The sequence below is a fragment of the Ambystoma mexicanum genome, chromosome 9 (genome assembly GCF_040938575.1).
Source record: "Ambystoma mexicanum isolate Mex_15411 chromosome 9, UKY_AmexF1_1, whole genome shotgun sequence".
Classification (NCBI taxonomy): domain Eukaryota; kingdom Metazoa; phylum Chordata; class Amphibia; order Caudata; family Ambystomatidae; genus Ambystoma; species Ambystoma mexicanum.
This window is the reverse complement of record NC_090931.1, coordinates 1,527,973,858-1,527,989,960: the sequence shown is the minus strand read 5'-3', so window position 1 is coordinate 1,527,989,960 and position 16,103 is coordinate 1,527,973,858. Positions and strand designations below refer to the sequence as shown.

At 44.5% G+C, this 16,103-nt stretch overlaps 2 protein-coding genes across 2 annotated transcripts in view; one reads left to right on the top strand and one right to left on the bottom strand.

The window, feature by feature from the left end:
* The window catches only part of LOC138489431 (zinc finger protein 850-like), a 316,591-nt gene that overhangs the window by 203,871 nt on the left and 96,617 nt on the right, over positions 1-16,103 (top strand). Inside the window, exon 3 of the mRNA XM_069617147.1 lies at positions 3,126-3,158. Coding sequence (XP_069473248.1) covers positions 3,126-3,158 — 33 coding nt within the window. The remainder of the gene's footprint in view (positions 1-3,125; positions 3,159-16,103) is intronic.
* Positions 1-16,103, bottom strand: part of LOC138489430 (zinc finger protein 3-like) — a 42,141-nt gene that overhangs the window by 20,679 nt on the left and 5,359 nt on the right. The window lies entirely within an intron of this gene.

Genomic DNA, 16,103 nt, shown 5'->3' with positions numbered 1-16,103 from the left:
GACTGGGGAGCATGTCCTTTGCAGACTGGACTATAGGGACTGGGTAAGCATGTCCTCTGCAGGCTGGACTGTAGGGACTAGGTAAGCATCACCTCTGCAGACTGCACTATAAGGACTGGGTAAGCATCTCCTCTGCAGGTTGTATTATGAGGACTGTGAAAGCATTTCCTCTAAAGGCTGCACTATAGGGACTGGGTAAGCATGTCCACTGCAGGCTGCACTATAGGGACTGGGTAAGAATGGCCTTTGCAGGCTGCTCTATAGGGACTGGGTAAGCATCTCCTCTACAGGCTGCACTATAAGGACAGGGTAAGCATGCCATCTGCAGGCAGAACTACGGTGACTATGTAAGCATGTCCTCTACAGGCTACACTATATGGACTAGGTAAGCATGTCTTCTACAGGCTTCATCATTGGGACTAGTAAAGCATGTCCTCTACAGGCTGCAGCATAGGGACTAGGTAAGCATTTCATCTACAGGCTTCACTATAGGGACTAGGTAAGCATGTCCTCTACAGGCTACACTATAGGCACTGGGTAAGCATGTCCTCTACCAGCTTTACTATAGGGTCTGGGCAAGCATCTCCTCTACGGGCTGCACCATAGGGACAGGGTAGGCATGTCATCTACAGGCTCAACTATAGGGACTGAGTAAGCATGTCCTCTACAGGCTACACTATAGGGACTGGGTAAGCATGTCCTCTATAGGCTTCACTATAGGGAGTTGGGGAGCATGTCCTCTGCAGGCTGCTCTTTAAGGAGTGGGTAATCATCTCCTCTGCAGGCTGCACTATAGGGACTGGGTAAGCATGTCTTCTACAGGCTTCATTATAGGGCCTGGGTAAGCATGTCCTCTACAGGCTACACTATAGGGACTGGGTAAGCATGTCCTCTATAGGCTTCACTATAGGGAGTTGGGGAGCATGTCCTCTGCAGGCTGCTCTTTAAGGAGTGGGTAATCATCTCCTCTGCAGGCTGCACTATAGGGACTGGGTAAGCATGTCTTCTACAGGCTTCATTATAGGGACTGGGTAAGCATGTCCTCTACAGGCTACACTATAGGGACTGAGTATGCATGTCCTCTATAGGCTACTCTATAGAGACTGGGAAAACATCTCCTCTGAAAACTGCACTTTAGGGACTGGGGAGAATGTCCTCTGCATGCTGCTCTATAGGAAGTGGGGAAGCATTTCTGCTACAGGCTGCACTATAGTGACTGGGCAGGCATGGCCTCTACAGGCTTCACTATAGGGAGTTGGGGAGCATGTCCTCTGCCGGATGCTCTATAGGGAGTGGGGAAGCATTTCCGATGCAGGCTAAACTATACGGACTGGGTCAGCATATCCTCCACAGGCTGCACTATAGAGACTGGGTTTGCATCTCATCTGCAGACTGCACTATAGGAAGTGGACACGCATTTCCTCTACAGGCTACACTATAGGGACTGGGTAAAATGTCCTCTACCAGCTTTACTATAGGGACTGGGTAAGCATCTCCTCTACAGGCGGCACTATAGGGAGTGGGGAAGCATTTCTGCTGCAGGCTGCACTATAGGGACTGGCTAAGCATGCCCTCTGCAGACTGCACTATAGAGACTGGGTAAGCATATCCTCCACAGGCTGCACTAGAGAGACTCGGTTCGCATCTCATCTGCAGACTGCACTATAGGAAGTAGACAAGCATGTCCTCTACAATCTGCACTATAGGGACTGGGTAAGCAAATCCTCTGCAATCTGCACTATAGGGACTGGGTAAGCATGTCCGCTACGGACTGCACTATAGCGACTGGGTAAGCATCTCCTCTATAGGCTGCACTACAGGGACTGGGTAAGTATGTCCTCTGCAGACTGCACTATAGGGAGTGGGTAAGCATGTATTCAATAGGCTACACTTGTTACTTGTTATATAAGTCATGCAGTGCCCTCACGCTTTCGGGTCTATGGCTGCGCTATATAAATGCATTAAAGTAAAGTAAAGTAAAGTAAGGTAAAGGGACAGGGTGAGCATGTCCTCTACAGGCTGCACTATAGGGACATGCAAATCATCTCCTCTTCAGACTGCACTATAGGGAATGGGTAACCATGTCCTCTACAGGCTGTACTATTGGTACTGGGTACGCATCTCCTCGGCAGACTGCACTATAGGGACCAGGTAGCATGTCCTCTGCAGGCTGCACTATAGGGACTGGGTAAGCATCACCACTGCAGACTGCACTATAGGGCCTGGGTAAGTATCTCTTCTGCAGGCTGGACTATAGGGACAGGGTAAGCATGTACTCTACAGGCTGCACTATAGGGACTGGGTAATAATGTCCTCTACAGGCTGCATAATAGGGACTGGGTACGCATGTCATCTACATGGTGCACTATAGGGACTGGGTAAGCATCACCTCTGCAGGCTGGACTATATGTACTGGGAAAGTATGTCCTCTACAGGCTGCACTATCAGGACTGGGTAAGCATCTCCTCTGCAGGTTACACTATCGGGACTGGGAGGTTTGGCTTCAGCACAAGGCCAGTTTAACTCCTGAAAGTATGGACAATATTCTATCTGTCCGCTTCTTGCTTTTTATAAGTAGAAGGTGGTCCCAATTCTAACCCATGTGGCTGAATGTTCTCTGGAAATTAACAAGGGTGCTTTTGAATGTTTTAGAATGTGCTAGAAGTAATCTCCTGGAAAAAAAGCCTGGCATCTTTCTCAGGGTACAAAAATACAATGAATCCGATATGAGCTAGGTCTCTTATCTCTGTCAATTATGGCCAAATGGAAAGCGTTATCATTCCTGAGAAAATATCTTTTGGCCCAGCAAAGTTCTGTATTTCCGTATTTGAATGAAGCAATGGAGTCAGAATCAGATTCCGTAGTGGCAGGGTGGGTTAACGCTTCCTTTTCACTTATGAAAGTGGTAGAGATCGATAAGGACATACTGTGCAGAAATCCAACAAAAGAAAGCATTTACATTTGGAGGTTTGATTGCATTGATTCCACGATGTACCAAATACAAAGCATTTCACAATCTTAGGGATGAAGGGAAGGCATTTAACATTCTTCCAAAATAAGTATTCTCAATAGTCCCATCAAATTCCCTGTCCATGTGTCTGCCCGAGTGACACCTCTGCAAAAAGGATGTCCCGAATGTGGCAAGATGTTTGTCTCGCGTCTTCCTGTTGGAGCATATACCTTGGTACCGATATTATCCCTCGTGTGACATCGACTGTACTCATGGTTCTTCTTGCATCGAGGTCCCTCAGATTGTTTTGTTTCTGACATGAGGGAGCTTGAAGTGTATGCACAAGTACAGGAAAGTAAAGAAAGGTGTAAGATGTTTAGGTACCTTCAACTCCAAGAGGGGAGAATGTGAATCTAAGCAGATACAAGCATCAGAAATACAATTACAGTAATTAATGTATGCCTTCTGAGGTTAGTGGATCTGCTTAGAATCACATGCTTTGCGTAGACTAGCAAGTAGTACCTGCAGAAGGAGGTGGTTTGTTGTTAGAAGGTACAGCGGCAAAAATATATCTTAACACCACCTGTGCCACTTGAGAATCTCCTCTTGAATGTGTATCCAAAATAGTAGTGCTGTGTGAAGTTTTGACTTGAACTCCAAGTTGCAGCTTTGCAAAGGGCACATTTGCAATAAATGGTAGAGTTGCACCTGTGCCCCAAGTAGAGTGTGCTCTGGGCATGAAAGGTCAAGCTTTCTTGGATAGAGAATAGCAAATCTGAATTCATTTGACAATCTATTTAGAAATAAATGACTTGGAGACAGGGGGGCTCATTACAACCCAGTCGGTAGGGGGTTAACGGCGCCGGTAGAGCTGCTGGTGCCGTTAACCCCCCTACCGCCTCATTACAATGTCTGCTCATGGATCCCGCTAAGGACGCCTGGTAAAACCAGGCGTCCTTAGCGGGTCCCGCGAGCAGTCCAGGATGCTAACAACGGGCCCATCATTAACGGGCCTGTTGTTAGCATCCTCCCCATTCCCATAGAGCCCAAATGGGAATGGGGAATGTACCGGGTCTGGGTTCCAGGAAAGGGAATTACCGGGCCCTCCAAGGTTGGAATGGCCTGGTAATTCCTCATTCCAGGAACCCGGACCCAGTACCCGGTATGGGGGTAGCCGTGCCGCTAAAAGCGGCATGGTTACCTTCATTCTCGTAATGAGACCCAGGATCCCCTTCTCTATCTGTGGCTATTGAAACAAAGAACTGATCTGTTTTTCTTAGTGGCTTTGTTTTGTTTAGGTAGTACATTACAGCTCTCCTAACATCTAATGTATGGAGGCTTTTTTCAGCTGAATTGGTTGGGGTTTGGAAAAAACACTGGCAGTTCTATGGTCTGGTTGACATGGAACTTTGATATACATTTAGGAGAAAAGGGTGGATGTGTTCTTAAGACCACTTTGTCTTTATAAATAGGTTTTTTAAAAAATGAATCTTGAACTGAGAGGCAGCTCACTGACCCTTCTTATAGATGTAATGGCTACAAGAAACACATTCATAAAAGTTAAATATTTAAGACTGGTTTATGCATTGGTTAAAAAGAGGACACATGAGTTTAGCAAGTACAACATTTAAGTCCAATTTGGAATTGAAATTAGAGGGGGTGCAATCTTTTAACCCCTTCCATAAATGCTTTAACCACTGGTACCTTCCACCATGACACCTTACTTTGAGAGGTGGCGTTTGCTGAAAGGGCTGCTAGATGAATTCTAAAGGAATTCAAGGCTAATCCCATGCCACAGAAGGTAAAGCAGATAGTGTACTATACATGATGTTGAGCAGTCAATGGGGTTGATGCAGCACGTTCTACAACAAATGACAAAGCCTTTCCACTTGTTGAAATAGCAGTGGCGTGTGTTGGATTTAAGTACTTCCTTCAAGATGTCCATACATCTTGGTGGCAAGTTTTAATGACCGAACTCTATTACCTCAGGAGCCAAGCAGCCAAGTTCAGTGTTTTAGGGCAAGGATGGAGTGTTGTCCCTTGATGTTTGGACAGCATGTTGTAGGGACATGGTAGTTTGACTGGTGCGCAAAGACACCTCTTGGGTAGCTGCGAAAACCATGGCTGTCGGGCCCACATTGGCACGATCGGAATACGAGTGACCTGTTCCTGGTGCATCTTGTGGATTACTTTGTTCAGAAGTGAAGTGGGGGGGAGCATAGGCAAATCTCCTGGACCACTTGATTCACAGAGTGTTCCCCTTCAACCCTGTTTGAAAGAAATAGAATCTGCTCAAAATAGCATGAAATTGGATAATTAATACTGGACAGTAACACATGTATGGTTCATTCATTCTAACTGTAAACGAAAAAGTTTATAATACATTTTAATTAAAAAAAAGAAAATAAAAATTATTTAAAACCATGCAATTGGCAACTTGTTTGCCTTCAGATACTTTCTAGCAAATCTGTGTGCATAAAGGTTCTGTAACAGCCTCACGTTGGTTGTGTACTCTGTCCCATAGTAACCTATTGTAAGTAGCTAACAAGCTGGTATTATCAGCGATGCATATTTGATAAGCAGCTGAGGTTGGGACTTTTTTACCTAGAGCATATCATTGTTTGATCTCTTTTTCGGGTGGTTCCTTTGCAGATACTAATGGTGTGCCCACCCTTTTCCCTGTGGTTGTGACCACAAGGGAGTCTGGCTTAAGCTGTCCCCTAATGTAGAGGGGGGTCAGAAGGCGCTGGTTTAAAAGGTATTCGTAACACGGGATTAACTGCCCTAGTTAGGGAAGGATTGGATAAAGAAGGCTAAATCTGTTTAGCCACTGATTGAAGTAAGGGAATGAACTGGCTAACAGACTTCTTTTCCCCAAAAATGTCCTCTACAAAGTCTGTATCTTGTAGAACCTCTTGCGTCTGAATCTTAAAATGATCAGCTGCCTTAATAAGCAGGTCAAGCTTCAGAATTTGGTCATGTATTGGAGGATCAGCAATTGGTCGATCCTGGTCCTCAGGAGATGGCAACTCAAATGTCTGGGTCATCCACATCATATTGATCCTGGGTAAATTGATCGTCAAGTGGGCCTTGACCATCAGTATAAACATCGTCCCCAAAGCCTCAATCCCTTTGATGTTGGTCCAGGTGATCATTAGCTAATGAAATTACTTGTGAGTGGACTAAGCGACTGGAGCCATTGTCATTTAGCAGGGAGTTGATCCTCCTCTAAATGGAAATATTTTTGTTTCACAGGATTTTTCTCAAAAAGGTTGACAAAACATGACATTTTATCAATTTCTTTTCAAATGTAGCCTTACTAGCCCTGTACTAGGAGCATTTTGGAAATCAAAGGCTACAGTATCTCTTTCAGACTGAAGGGTATAATGTGAGTGTAGATTTTGGCACACCATCAGAGTGCGTCGAAGATTTCAGTTTCGGTGCATGTCATTCAGTACACAAATAAACTGTATGTTTATGCATGTTAGTAGCTGTTTTTTCATTTCTTAGTCTGCTTTAACGTTTAGTCATGAAGCGAATGTGAAGACATGGGCACAGACGATAAAAGACGCTCGAGTCAGAGAGCAGAGAGGGGCTGTGTTTCGAATTCTTAGTCGACGCATGACTGGTGGTTGTGTCATAAGTGTGGGAGTGCTTTTGTGTGCCTTTGTCACTGAGTGTGGTCTCCATCACAGAGCCGCTGGCCTGCTTACCGGAGGTAGGGTCTGGCACTTGGGATTTGGCGGAACCCATAATGTCCTTGGCTTCTCTATCTGCGCTGTAACTGCCTTTGTCTTCTTTGGACTCCTCGGCGCCCAGTGGGGTGTCTGATAATGCCAAGGCCTGCATGGCGTAGACTGCCCAATATTTAGTACATCTGTCTTTTAGGTTTTTGGGTCAAAACAGTTTACAAGATGGACTGCGCTTTTCGGAGTGATTGCTTAGAATGCAGTGGTTGCACACACTATGCATGTCCTTGCACGGGTACCTCCGATTACAGGATGGACAAAATGTAAACAGCGTATTTTTCCTGATTTTTGGAAAAGGCAGCGCGACACTGAGTGTAGAGGGCAACGATGAGAAAAACCATTGGGGGGTCATTATAAGTTTGCCGGTATCCTATCCAGCGGGGTACGTACAAACGGACTTACCGTTACCAGCACCTGATATCCCAGAATTTCTGGGATATTACAGGTGGCAGCAATGGTAGCTAAATCCCCATTCCATGGCCCCCATAGTCCTCCATGGGGGGGATTGCCAGTACTACCGGCAGCGGTTATACCAGTGCTGTTAATACTGGCTGTTTTTCACTGGTGGGGGCCTGATTTACCTCCAGCTTTTAACTGGAGGTAAATCAGTCAACCCCCACCAGCAAACCTGTAGTTTGGTGGTGCAGAAAAGTGGGGTAACAGAATTAACACCACTTTTTTCCGGCACCGCCAAACTTATAATGAGCCTTCTTCTCTAAGAAGGGTGAAAGTATGAGAAAACCCCCCACTCTCCCTACTGTAACAGGCCGTAGCCTGGTGTAGTCCAAAGCCAGCAAGCCGTCGAGTTGTGAGGAAAACGGTCATCGAAAGCTTCAGAATTCGTAGAGATTTGTCGTAAGTCGCTGAAGAGTCGATTGTCAAACGATGATGAAGCAGTAGTGATGAAATAACCTTACTACGTTAATACTCAATAATAGAAATGGCGTTAGCCAATAGACTTGGCAAATAACGACTGACCACGATAGCAGAAAAAAACTATCCGAGGGGCCTTGACATGTGAAGGACCATGAATACAGTAGACATCACATTAGGGGTAGTATTACAAAACACGCCCTGTCGATGTCCCTTTTTGAACTTCGAAAACAAGTCATGCAATATTCTGCACCTACCACTAAATGTCGGCCTATGCAAAGTATGTGATTCTAAGCAGATCCACGAGCTTCAGAAATGTATATATCTCAATGTTAATTATATAGTCTCATCCTATATCGATTAAAAAAATATATTAATGTATCTCCAAAATATATCGCTCAGCCCTATACTCCACTGTGGCTTCATCACTTAGCTGCCGGTGTTACTTGGGTGCTGATGTTGTTATGATTTCTATGATTGTTTGGTGTGTTATATTTTTTTTTATTTGCTTATGTTTAAATTACTTCAACCTTCACAAACTTTGAAACAAAAACTTAAAAAATAAAATGCCATATATATATACACATTCACAAAAGTTACATTAAAACGTATAAACATTTCATAATTTTAATAACACACCACACTGCTAACCCTACTGATGCGGGTTCAAGACCAACCAACCTCTGCCACAAATGATCATTAGCTACATTGTTTATATTATCCACAGATTGTCTCAAATATAGCATACGAAAAAAGACAAGTGCTGGACAAAATAAAGAAATATGCTTCCATGTTTCAATATTTTTACGTCAGCAGTAGGCTTGATCTTTGGGGACAAGTCCTCTTTTCTCTAGTATTTCTCTCGTCGGTAAAAGGATAGTTTGAAACCTTAGTAGAGTACTGCATGCAAATGCATTATGAAAGCGAGACAAATATGGTGCTAAAATAGCCAATCATTTATGTTCCAGAATTAAATATGATAGAGGGGCATATCCATGAATAACTTCAATAGTTCTAGTCCATTCTGCGCTATACATTGCCAATTGTATACACCCAGATTGTGTAGTGAGATCATTCAGAGTAAAACCCAACCCATCCAGTAATTCCGAACAGCAATCCTTCAGCATTGCATCACTGCACTGTTTATCCATCAAGATAGGAAGCAAAATCACTATAGAACGAGCTATCTAGAGGCACCCGTGTTTCTTGTATGAATGAGATTAATTTCCAGTTGGCTCTAGCTGTCGGGGATTTCAGGCCCAATTTATATCTTATTAGCACTATTGGGGGGCAGCTTGGTAGACCAAGAGCCCTTCTTCATATTTAGGCTTCCAATTTCTCAAGCCCACCAATTACCCCCGATTGCATCATCTCTAGTCCAAGCAGAAGTTTGGAACAATTTTTCTTCATAGTAATTAACTAGAGGGACCAGTGAAAATGTGCCATATATATTAACCACCCTATTTCCATCACCCCCTTCCTGGGGAAACTGCTGGAAAAGCTGGCCTTGCCCCAACTCAACTCGCACACTGAACTTGTTGGTGGTCTCCATGACCATCAATCTGGATTCCGAGCATCCAGAGGCACGGAAATTTCTTTTTTTGCACACTGGTGAAGAACTGCTTGCATCTCTGGACTCCAACTCCACAGCTGCCCTCATCCAACTCGATCTCCCCACTGCCTTTGACACATTCAACCATTCCATCCTCATACAGAGGCTCCATGATACCCTTGGTATCTCAGACTCAGAATGAGCATTGGACTGGCTGACCTCCTTTAAGACTGACCGCTCTTCCCAAGTCATCCTGAGCACCTTATCCTCTCCTACTACCTTCTCCCCCTGTGGTGCCCCCCAGGGCTCTATCCTCTCCCCTTGGCTATTTAATATCTACCTTGCTCAGCTGGCACGCCTCATCTTCTCCTTCTCCCCAACTTCCAGTGTTATGCAGACAACATACAACTCTTCTTCAAATTTCCTGCTCACCCTCTTACACCAGTTATACAAGCAATAGAGGTGCCCCTGTGTGCAAGCGTGAGAAGGGGCAAAACCTAATCGTTAAACAGACAAAAAGGTACCCACGCTTATGACAACCATTGCTCTTGCCATTGATTATAGTTATTTTGGAAAATAGAACAGAAAGTGCTACAAAAAGTCACCTAAAAAACCAAAGAGGAGTCCTTAAAGTGCAAACTTAATTTAATACAAAGAAAAAGTGTTTTTTTTGGTTGAATTCTTTTAACTTCTGTCTTTTTTTACATAAACCTAATAGAAATATTGGAAAAAGAAAAGACAGAAAACAAAACATTCAGATTATATACATTGATCACAAAAAACAAACCATCATTATAGAACATTTCCAACGTTTGTTGCCAGGATATACTGCAGGAGACAGATTGCTGCTGCAGAGAGACTACCAGGGTGAGTAAAGAATCACCCTGGTGGGTTGGTGGAGGGTATTGGCATGATTAGTTAATAGACATGACCTCATTGCCTGCCTACGTGTAAGAGAAATCAGAAACCAGTTGACAAATGCTGTTTCTTAGGTAAAAGAACCAGACATGGAGTCACATTTCGGCGTGCCAGTATGTATGGCATCCGTGGTTGAGCCTTCCTCAGGGCAGGTGTGGTGGGTCACCCTATAGGGGGAAGAACAAACTAAGGTCACACAATAGGACATATACTAAGGTTAAAACACTGAATCATGCTGCTGATCCAAATTGGGGTCCGCAGGCTACACACCCTGTATGAACATCAGGGACAGGAGCAGTGTGTGCTGCAATTCCCAAATGTGTTGGGATTCTTCTAATACTTGGTCTAACATCGGTTGCTTTTGACCATCAGTTAGTCGTGGCATATGCTCTAGCTAACTGTGGAATAAAATCAAAAGAGGAACAGGAAAGTGGGAACAAAGAGAAACATAAAAACCTGTGTGAAGACAGGGTTGTTGCTGGCACAAATTGAAAAAAACAATTGTCAAGGAAAATTGAAACATAGATACACTATGGTACCTGGAATCCTGGAATGGTATAAGTGTAGAGAGCTGATTGCAGGTAGACAAGGACCGCCAAGGATAAGTGGTGGTCAAGGATGTCTGCACAAGAGGCTCGGCATGGACTGTGTGTCCGGATCGCAAAGAAGCGAGCCTTGGCTAGAGAAAAGACAAACAAACAAAGCGGGGAGGGAAGGGTGGGTTACTTCCTCAAACGGGTGTTATCTTTTGCATATGTACAGTAAAGCACACAAAGGTATAAGGACAGATTTGTGAGACTGTGTCACAGTGGGCACTTACCCAATCATACATATACCAAATGCATGCAGGTAGGATACGTCTTGGTGCTTCACATGGTTAAGATGGGGTGGCTTGTCAGGTCGGTGTACAGAATCAAACCCCCTCGAGGCATCAAAAGTCCTCACAGCATACCAGGTGTTGTTACAAAAAAGGGCAAAAAGAAAGGCAAAGTTGTTTCTCAAGTTTTTTTGTGTGAAGGCTAGTCATTCCTCACCACGGTTGTTGGGCTATGTGTCCCAAAAGCCCACTCTCTATCAGGGTTTTAAAAGCGGCTGTCCATGCTGACTGCGCACATACCTGGAGTGCAGGAAGCGGCTGTTCACCGTCAGGATTTCAAAAAGAATGCTGAGTCAAAGGTGTTGGTATGGCAACGCCGTAGTGGAGGTAGACGTCCGGGTGCGACGTCAATTACGTACAGCTGCATGCTGTAGAGGAACAGGAGGTTTCCATGGTTAGGTTGCATTCCCTGAAGGTGCGTCGCGAAAGAGCTGAGCTTGGTTACAATTATGTGCTCGCAATGTAAGATGTACCAGGGCTCAAGGGCGTGTTGCCATAGTGATGGGAACGCCGGCCCGTGTTTCGAGAAGGTACGTCACATAAGGGCTGGGCTTGAGTTGGAATTTTTGTATTCGTACTGTGAGGTATGTCCTGATGAACAAGCGAAGTTCGCAAGGGATGTGGTACAACCGATACCGAGTGATACATGATCGTGCCAGAGAGGCTGGCAATCTTTACTGTGAATGACTGCTAAATCATTAGTTACTAAATGTTGGAATATATGGGCAAGTTGTGACCAGTCTGGAACCCAGAGGGGCAGAATGGTTCAAGAGAATCAAAGTCTGGGGTATAAGTATTATTGCAAAAGAAGGAAAAGGAGAGGAGAAACAGGCGGTGGCTGCCTTGAAAAATGTTAGACTGCGTGTGGAGCTGCCACAGCCACAGCATGACAGGCTGCATGCTGTCCGGGGTGGGAAAACCCATGCTACAGATGTCAAATGAGATTAATGAGATCAGATGCTGGACAAAGGGGCCTGTACGTAGCCGAAGTAGAAGAAACAAGGAGATTCCAGGTGTGCCACTGGGTACCAAGTGGCTCTGTGCAGGTTATGCAGGTGGTGTCAAATCTTTGTTTAAACCATTGTGAATAGAGTCAAGCCTGTGTATCCATCTGGCTTCTTTGGACAGGAGACTCATTAGGACATTGGAGGAATTTTCGACAGTGTCCACAATCCACCAGGTCAAATCATCTGCTGAATGTTGGAAATTTACATAGTGGTTGACGAGTGGTGCATCATCCCAGACTGCATATCTGCCATCCAGTCCTGATGCACTTTCAACGATCTCTGCCTCAATGGCATAAAAACGGAGATCCTTCCCATTGGGATCCATGCTCCCTCCTTCTTCCCTTCACTCTGGCGTTCTTCGATGGGCTCTCCCCCGACTCCTTCTTCTGAAGCTAGAAACCTTGTAGCTATCTTCGACTCCTCTCTCTCCTTCCTCCCTCACACTCAGGACATTGCCAAGAAGTCCCACTTTCAGTTCTTCTCAAAGGATTTCTCCCTTTTCTTACTTTCAATCAGAAGCTCAATGTTACCAGAGCCGTAGTTCTATCTAGGGTCCTGAATCTTTCTTCTTTCACTCTGCGACCCCTCCAGCTAATCCAGAATAGGGCAGAAAGACATATCCTTGGCCTTAAGTCCAGGGACTTCATCTCTCCTGCCCTAAAAAATCTTCACTGGCTCCCAGTTGCTGCACAGATTAAATCAAAGTCCCTCTACATCATCCACAAGGCTGTCTGGGGCCGGGGATCACCCTATCTGCAACTCTCTCTTACTAAATAATCTCCCTCTAGACTTCTATGTTCCTCTGGCACCAGCTCTTTGTGTGTAAAGAGTTTTGCTAAACAGAGGGCAGGAGGTTGATCGCTTTCCTCAGCTGGCTTCCTCCTATTGAACAGCCTCCCCGTCCCCCTGCGTCTTGAGCATGACTTTCTTAAATTCCGGAAGCTCCTCAAGACTTTCTCCTTTTCCTCCTCCTTCCATTCTTATCTCCTCTGCTAATCTCACAGTTGCTGTGATTGGTGTCCTGGGCCCTTATGCATCCTCTGGCCCTTGACCTCCCACACCCAATCGCCCCAGCCTCTGTCTACCTCAGAACTTGCCTCAGCACTCCCTCTGCCCTAGAGGCTCGCACTTTCCACCCAACGCGGCTCCAGGCCATGTAGCACATACCCTGTACCTCATCTGTGGCTCACCCACGAGCACAGACACCCCAGCACCTACCCCCACTCCCCTCTTCCCTGCTGCACTTGCATGTTCTGAATACTCACAAGTCATAGTACATTTGTCCTTTTTTCCATCCACTATATTTAATATGTTTATGTATTTTAATGCATTTCATTTCCATGGTCGCTCCCTGTTGTCCTGTGGGCGCTTTGAAACAGAATTTACTTACTGTATAAGCGCCCAATAAGCGAAGAATAAATACCTTTTCCTTAGCTGTCCCGCAATTGCAATAGCTTTATTTCTTAAAAAGATCCAAAGGTTATACATTACTGGCGTACTCATTACTGGATAACCTAGGTAGATTAAATTATCCACCTTAACTAGTCGTTCATTTTTTACTGCCCAAGTCAATTTGACCGATTTTTTGACAGTTGAACATTGCAAGATTTTAGTTTATTGCAGATTGATTTGCAAGCCGTTTGCCAAGGCATAGCTGGCAAACGGTGAAGAGAACCCTCTGTAGGCCTATGCTGGTACAGTCGAATACCAAAGTCATCCGCATATGAAATCCAGCATATGCGCTGCTCGCCTAACTTGCGGGTCACAAATGAAGCCTGCTCTAATACTTCTCTCAAGTCCACCATGAATAGACTAAAGTGGCTGGGCCGAGAACGCACCCCTGCCTCAGTCCTATCCTAGTCTCGATTTTACTCAATAAAGTAACTTCCAAATCTAATTTGATTTGTATGTTAGAATATTCATGGAGTCTAATTAGTATACTCGAAAGGCCCTCAGGTCTGCAAGTTTTGCCCGTAAATCTATCCGGGGCTACCAAATCAAAGGCAGCCGTGAGATCATCCGAAGCTGAATAGATGGACTCATACTTCCGTACCCAAGCGAGATCTTGTATGAATTTCAGAATAAAACCATTGAAAGATGTTCCATGTCCTCGCCTGAAGCCAGTTTGATATATTTTGATAATACCATTTTCCGTAGCCCAGCTTTCCAAATGCACCAGCGCCAATGACGCAAAGATTTTACCAACAGCGTCCAGTATCCGAATGGGCCTGTAGTTTTGGAAATCTGAGCAAGGGGCCTTTTTTTATAAATTGGGATCAAGTATGAGGTTTGACAAGACTTCGGAAATACATTTGACGATTGCACCTGTTTGAAAGAAATATCTAGAATTACCGGCCATACCTCAGGTGCTGATTTGAAGATGGTATTTGGCAGCATATTCGGTCCCATGGCTCTAGACGTGCTTGCCCCCTGTATTCTAACTAAAACGTCATTACTATTGAAGGCCATACTACATCTACCCTCACAAGAACTTTGACGATTAAATGTAACTTGATTTATTTTCTTTGAGCCAAACTTGGCTTTGAAATACTGGATCCAGTCCTGTTTGGAGATCGTATTAGCTTGCACTATTGCTTGGGTGGTCCCCATATTGCTCATAACCTGCAGAAGCCGGAGACATCTTTCTTTTTAACTATATTCAGCACGGTCTCACTATCGTGCTGTACCATTTTCAGTATCACTACATATTATCCCAACGTAAAATATCGCCGTATATATGGGCATCTGGAACGGCCATAGGCAATATTTTTGGGGGGATCATTTTCTTTTTTTTTTTTTAGGAGCAGGCGTTGCAGGGGTGTCTCCGGCTCCTTTAATAATAATTCAGAGGTTACAGGGGTGCCCCCGGCAGGTTCCATGCCTTATTGTTGCAGCAGAAATATGGCAATATTTTTGTATGACAATATTTTTGTGGCAATATTAACACATGGACCCCATTTTTCACCTAGGATGTTTAACCCAATTGTGGTACTGCTGTTTAACTTTCTTAATGGCAGCTATTTTAGCATCCACCAGGAAACTACCCAACCTTCTTATTTTAAAAAAAAAAATGTATTCACGTGTTATTTAGGTTACAAATGTAACCTTTTTACATGACAACAATTAAATAAAACAACATCAGAATTACTTTATAACATCAATCATAATAATCATTCATAGAGCTCATAATTCAACAATTGATAACAGTCACTAAATAGTAAATTATTTAAAATCAACTAAGATACAGAAAGTCATTAAATACTTGATTACATACAATTGACCAAAATGGACTTTAAGAATTGATAAGAACTATCCCACATATAAACTCTACAATGTAAAACCAGATTTTCCCCAGAGTATATGTGGGCCCGTGGCTGACCACTCTCTGAATTATCTATATCCATGAAGTCCATATAACTTCTTCTGTAGATGTCCCCATTTTCTTGGCACCCTGTTATTAGGTGCCTCAGGGTCTCTATTTCCCTGTTCCAGATCCTGCACAGTCTCAGTCTCTCATGAAGGGGAGTACGAGTCCCTGCACCCAGCCGAACCATGGAGGGCAGCTGTTCTAAACAGAGTTGTAGCGTGAATCTTCTAGTTTTGGCATTACTAATGTTAACAATATAAGAGCAGGGCATGTTAATCCTAAAACTCTGCTTAACATAATTTGCCAGGGAAGTCTTCTGATTTAATTTCACCATATTATTGTTTCTATCCCACAACAAGGTCTTCTGTTTAAGATCCTGCATATCCCTAGCATTTCGGTGCGGCTTTTTGTGGCATGGCTACCCCCATTCCGGGAACCGGGTCCGGGTTTGGGGAAGTACCAGCCATTCCGACCTTGGAGGGCCCAGTAATTCCCCATCCCGGGAACACGGACCCGGTACATCCCCATTCCCATTTGAGCCCCCCTAGGGATCAATGGGGATGGGGAGGATGCAAACAATGGGCCCGTTAATGACGGGCCCGTTGTTTGCATCCTGGTCTGCTTGCAAGACCCGCTAAGGACGCCTGGTAGCGGGTCCCGCGAGGAAACCTCGTAATGGGGCGGTAGAGGGATAACAGGGCCGGCATCTCTACCGGTCCCATTATCCCTCTATCGCATACCTCGTAATGAGGCCCAAAGACTGATATGCAAATGGATATTTCTACTCTGTGAAAGGTACAGTGAGCTAAA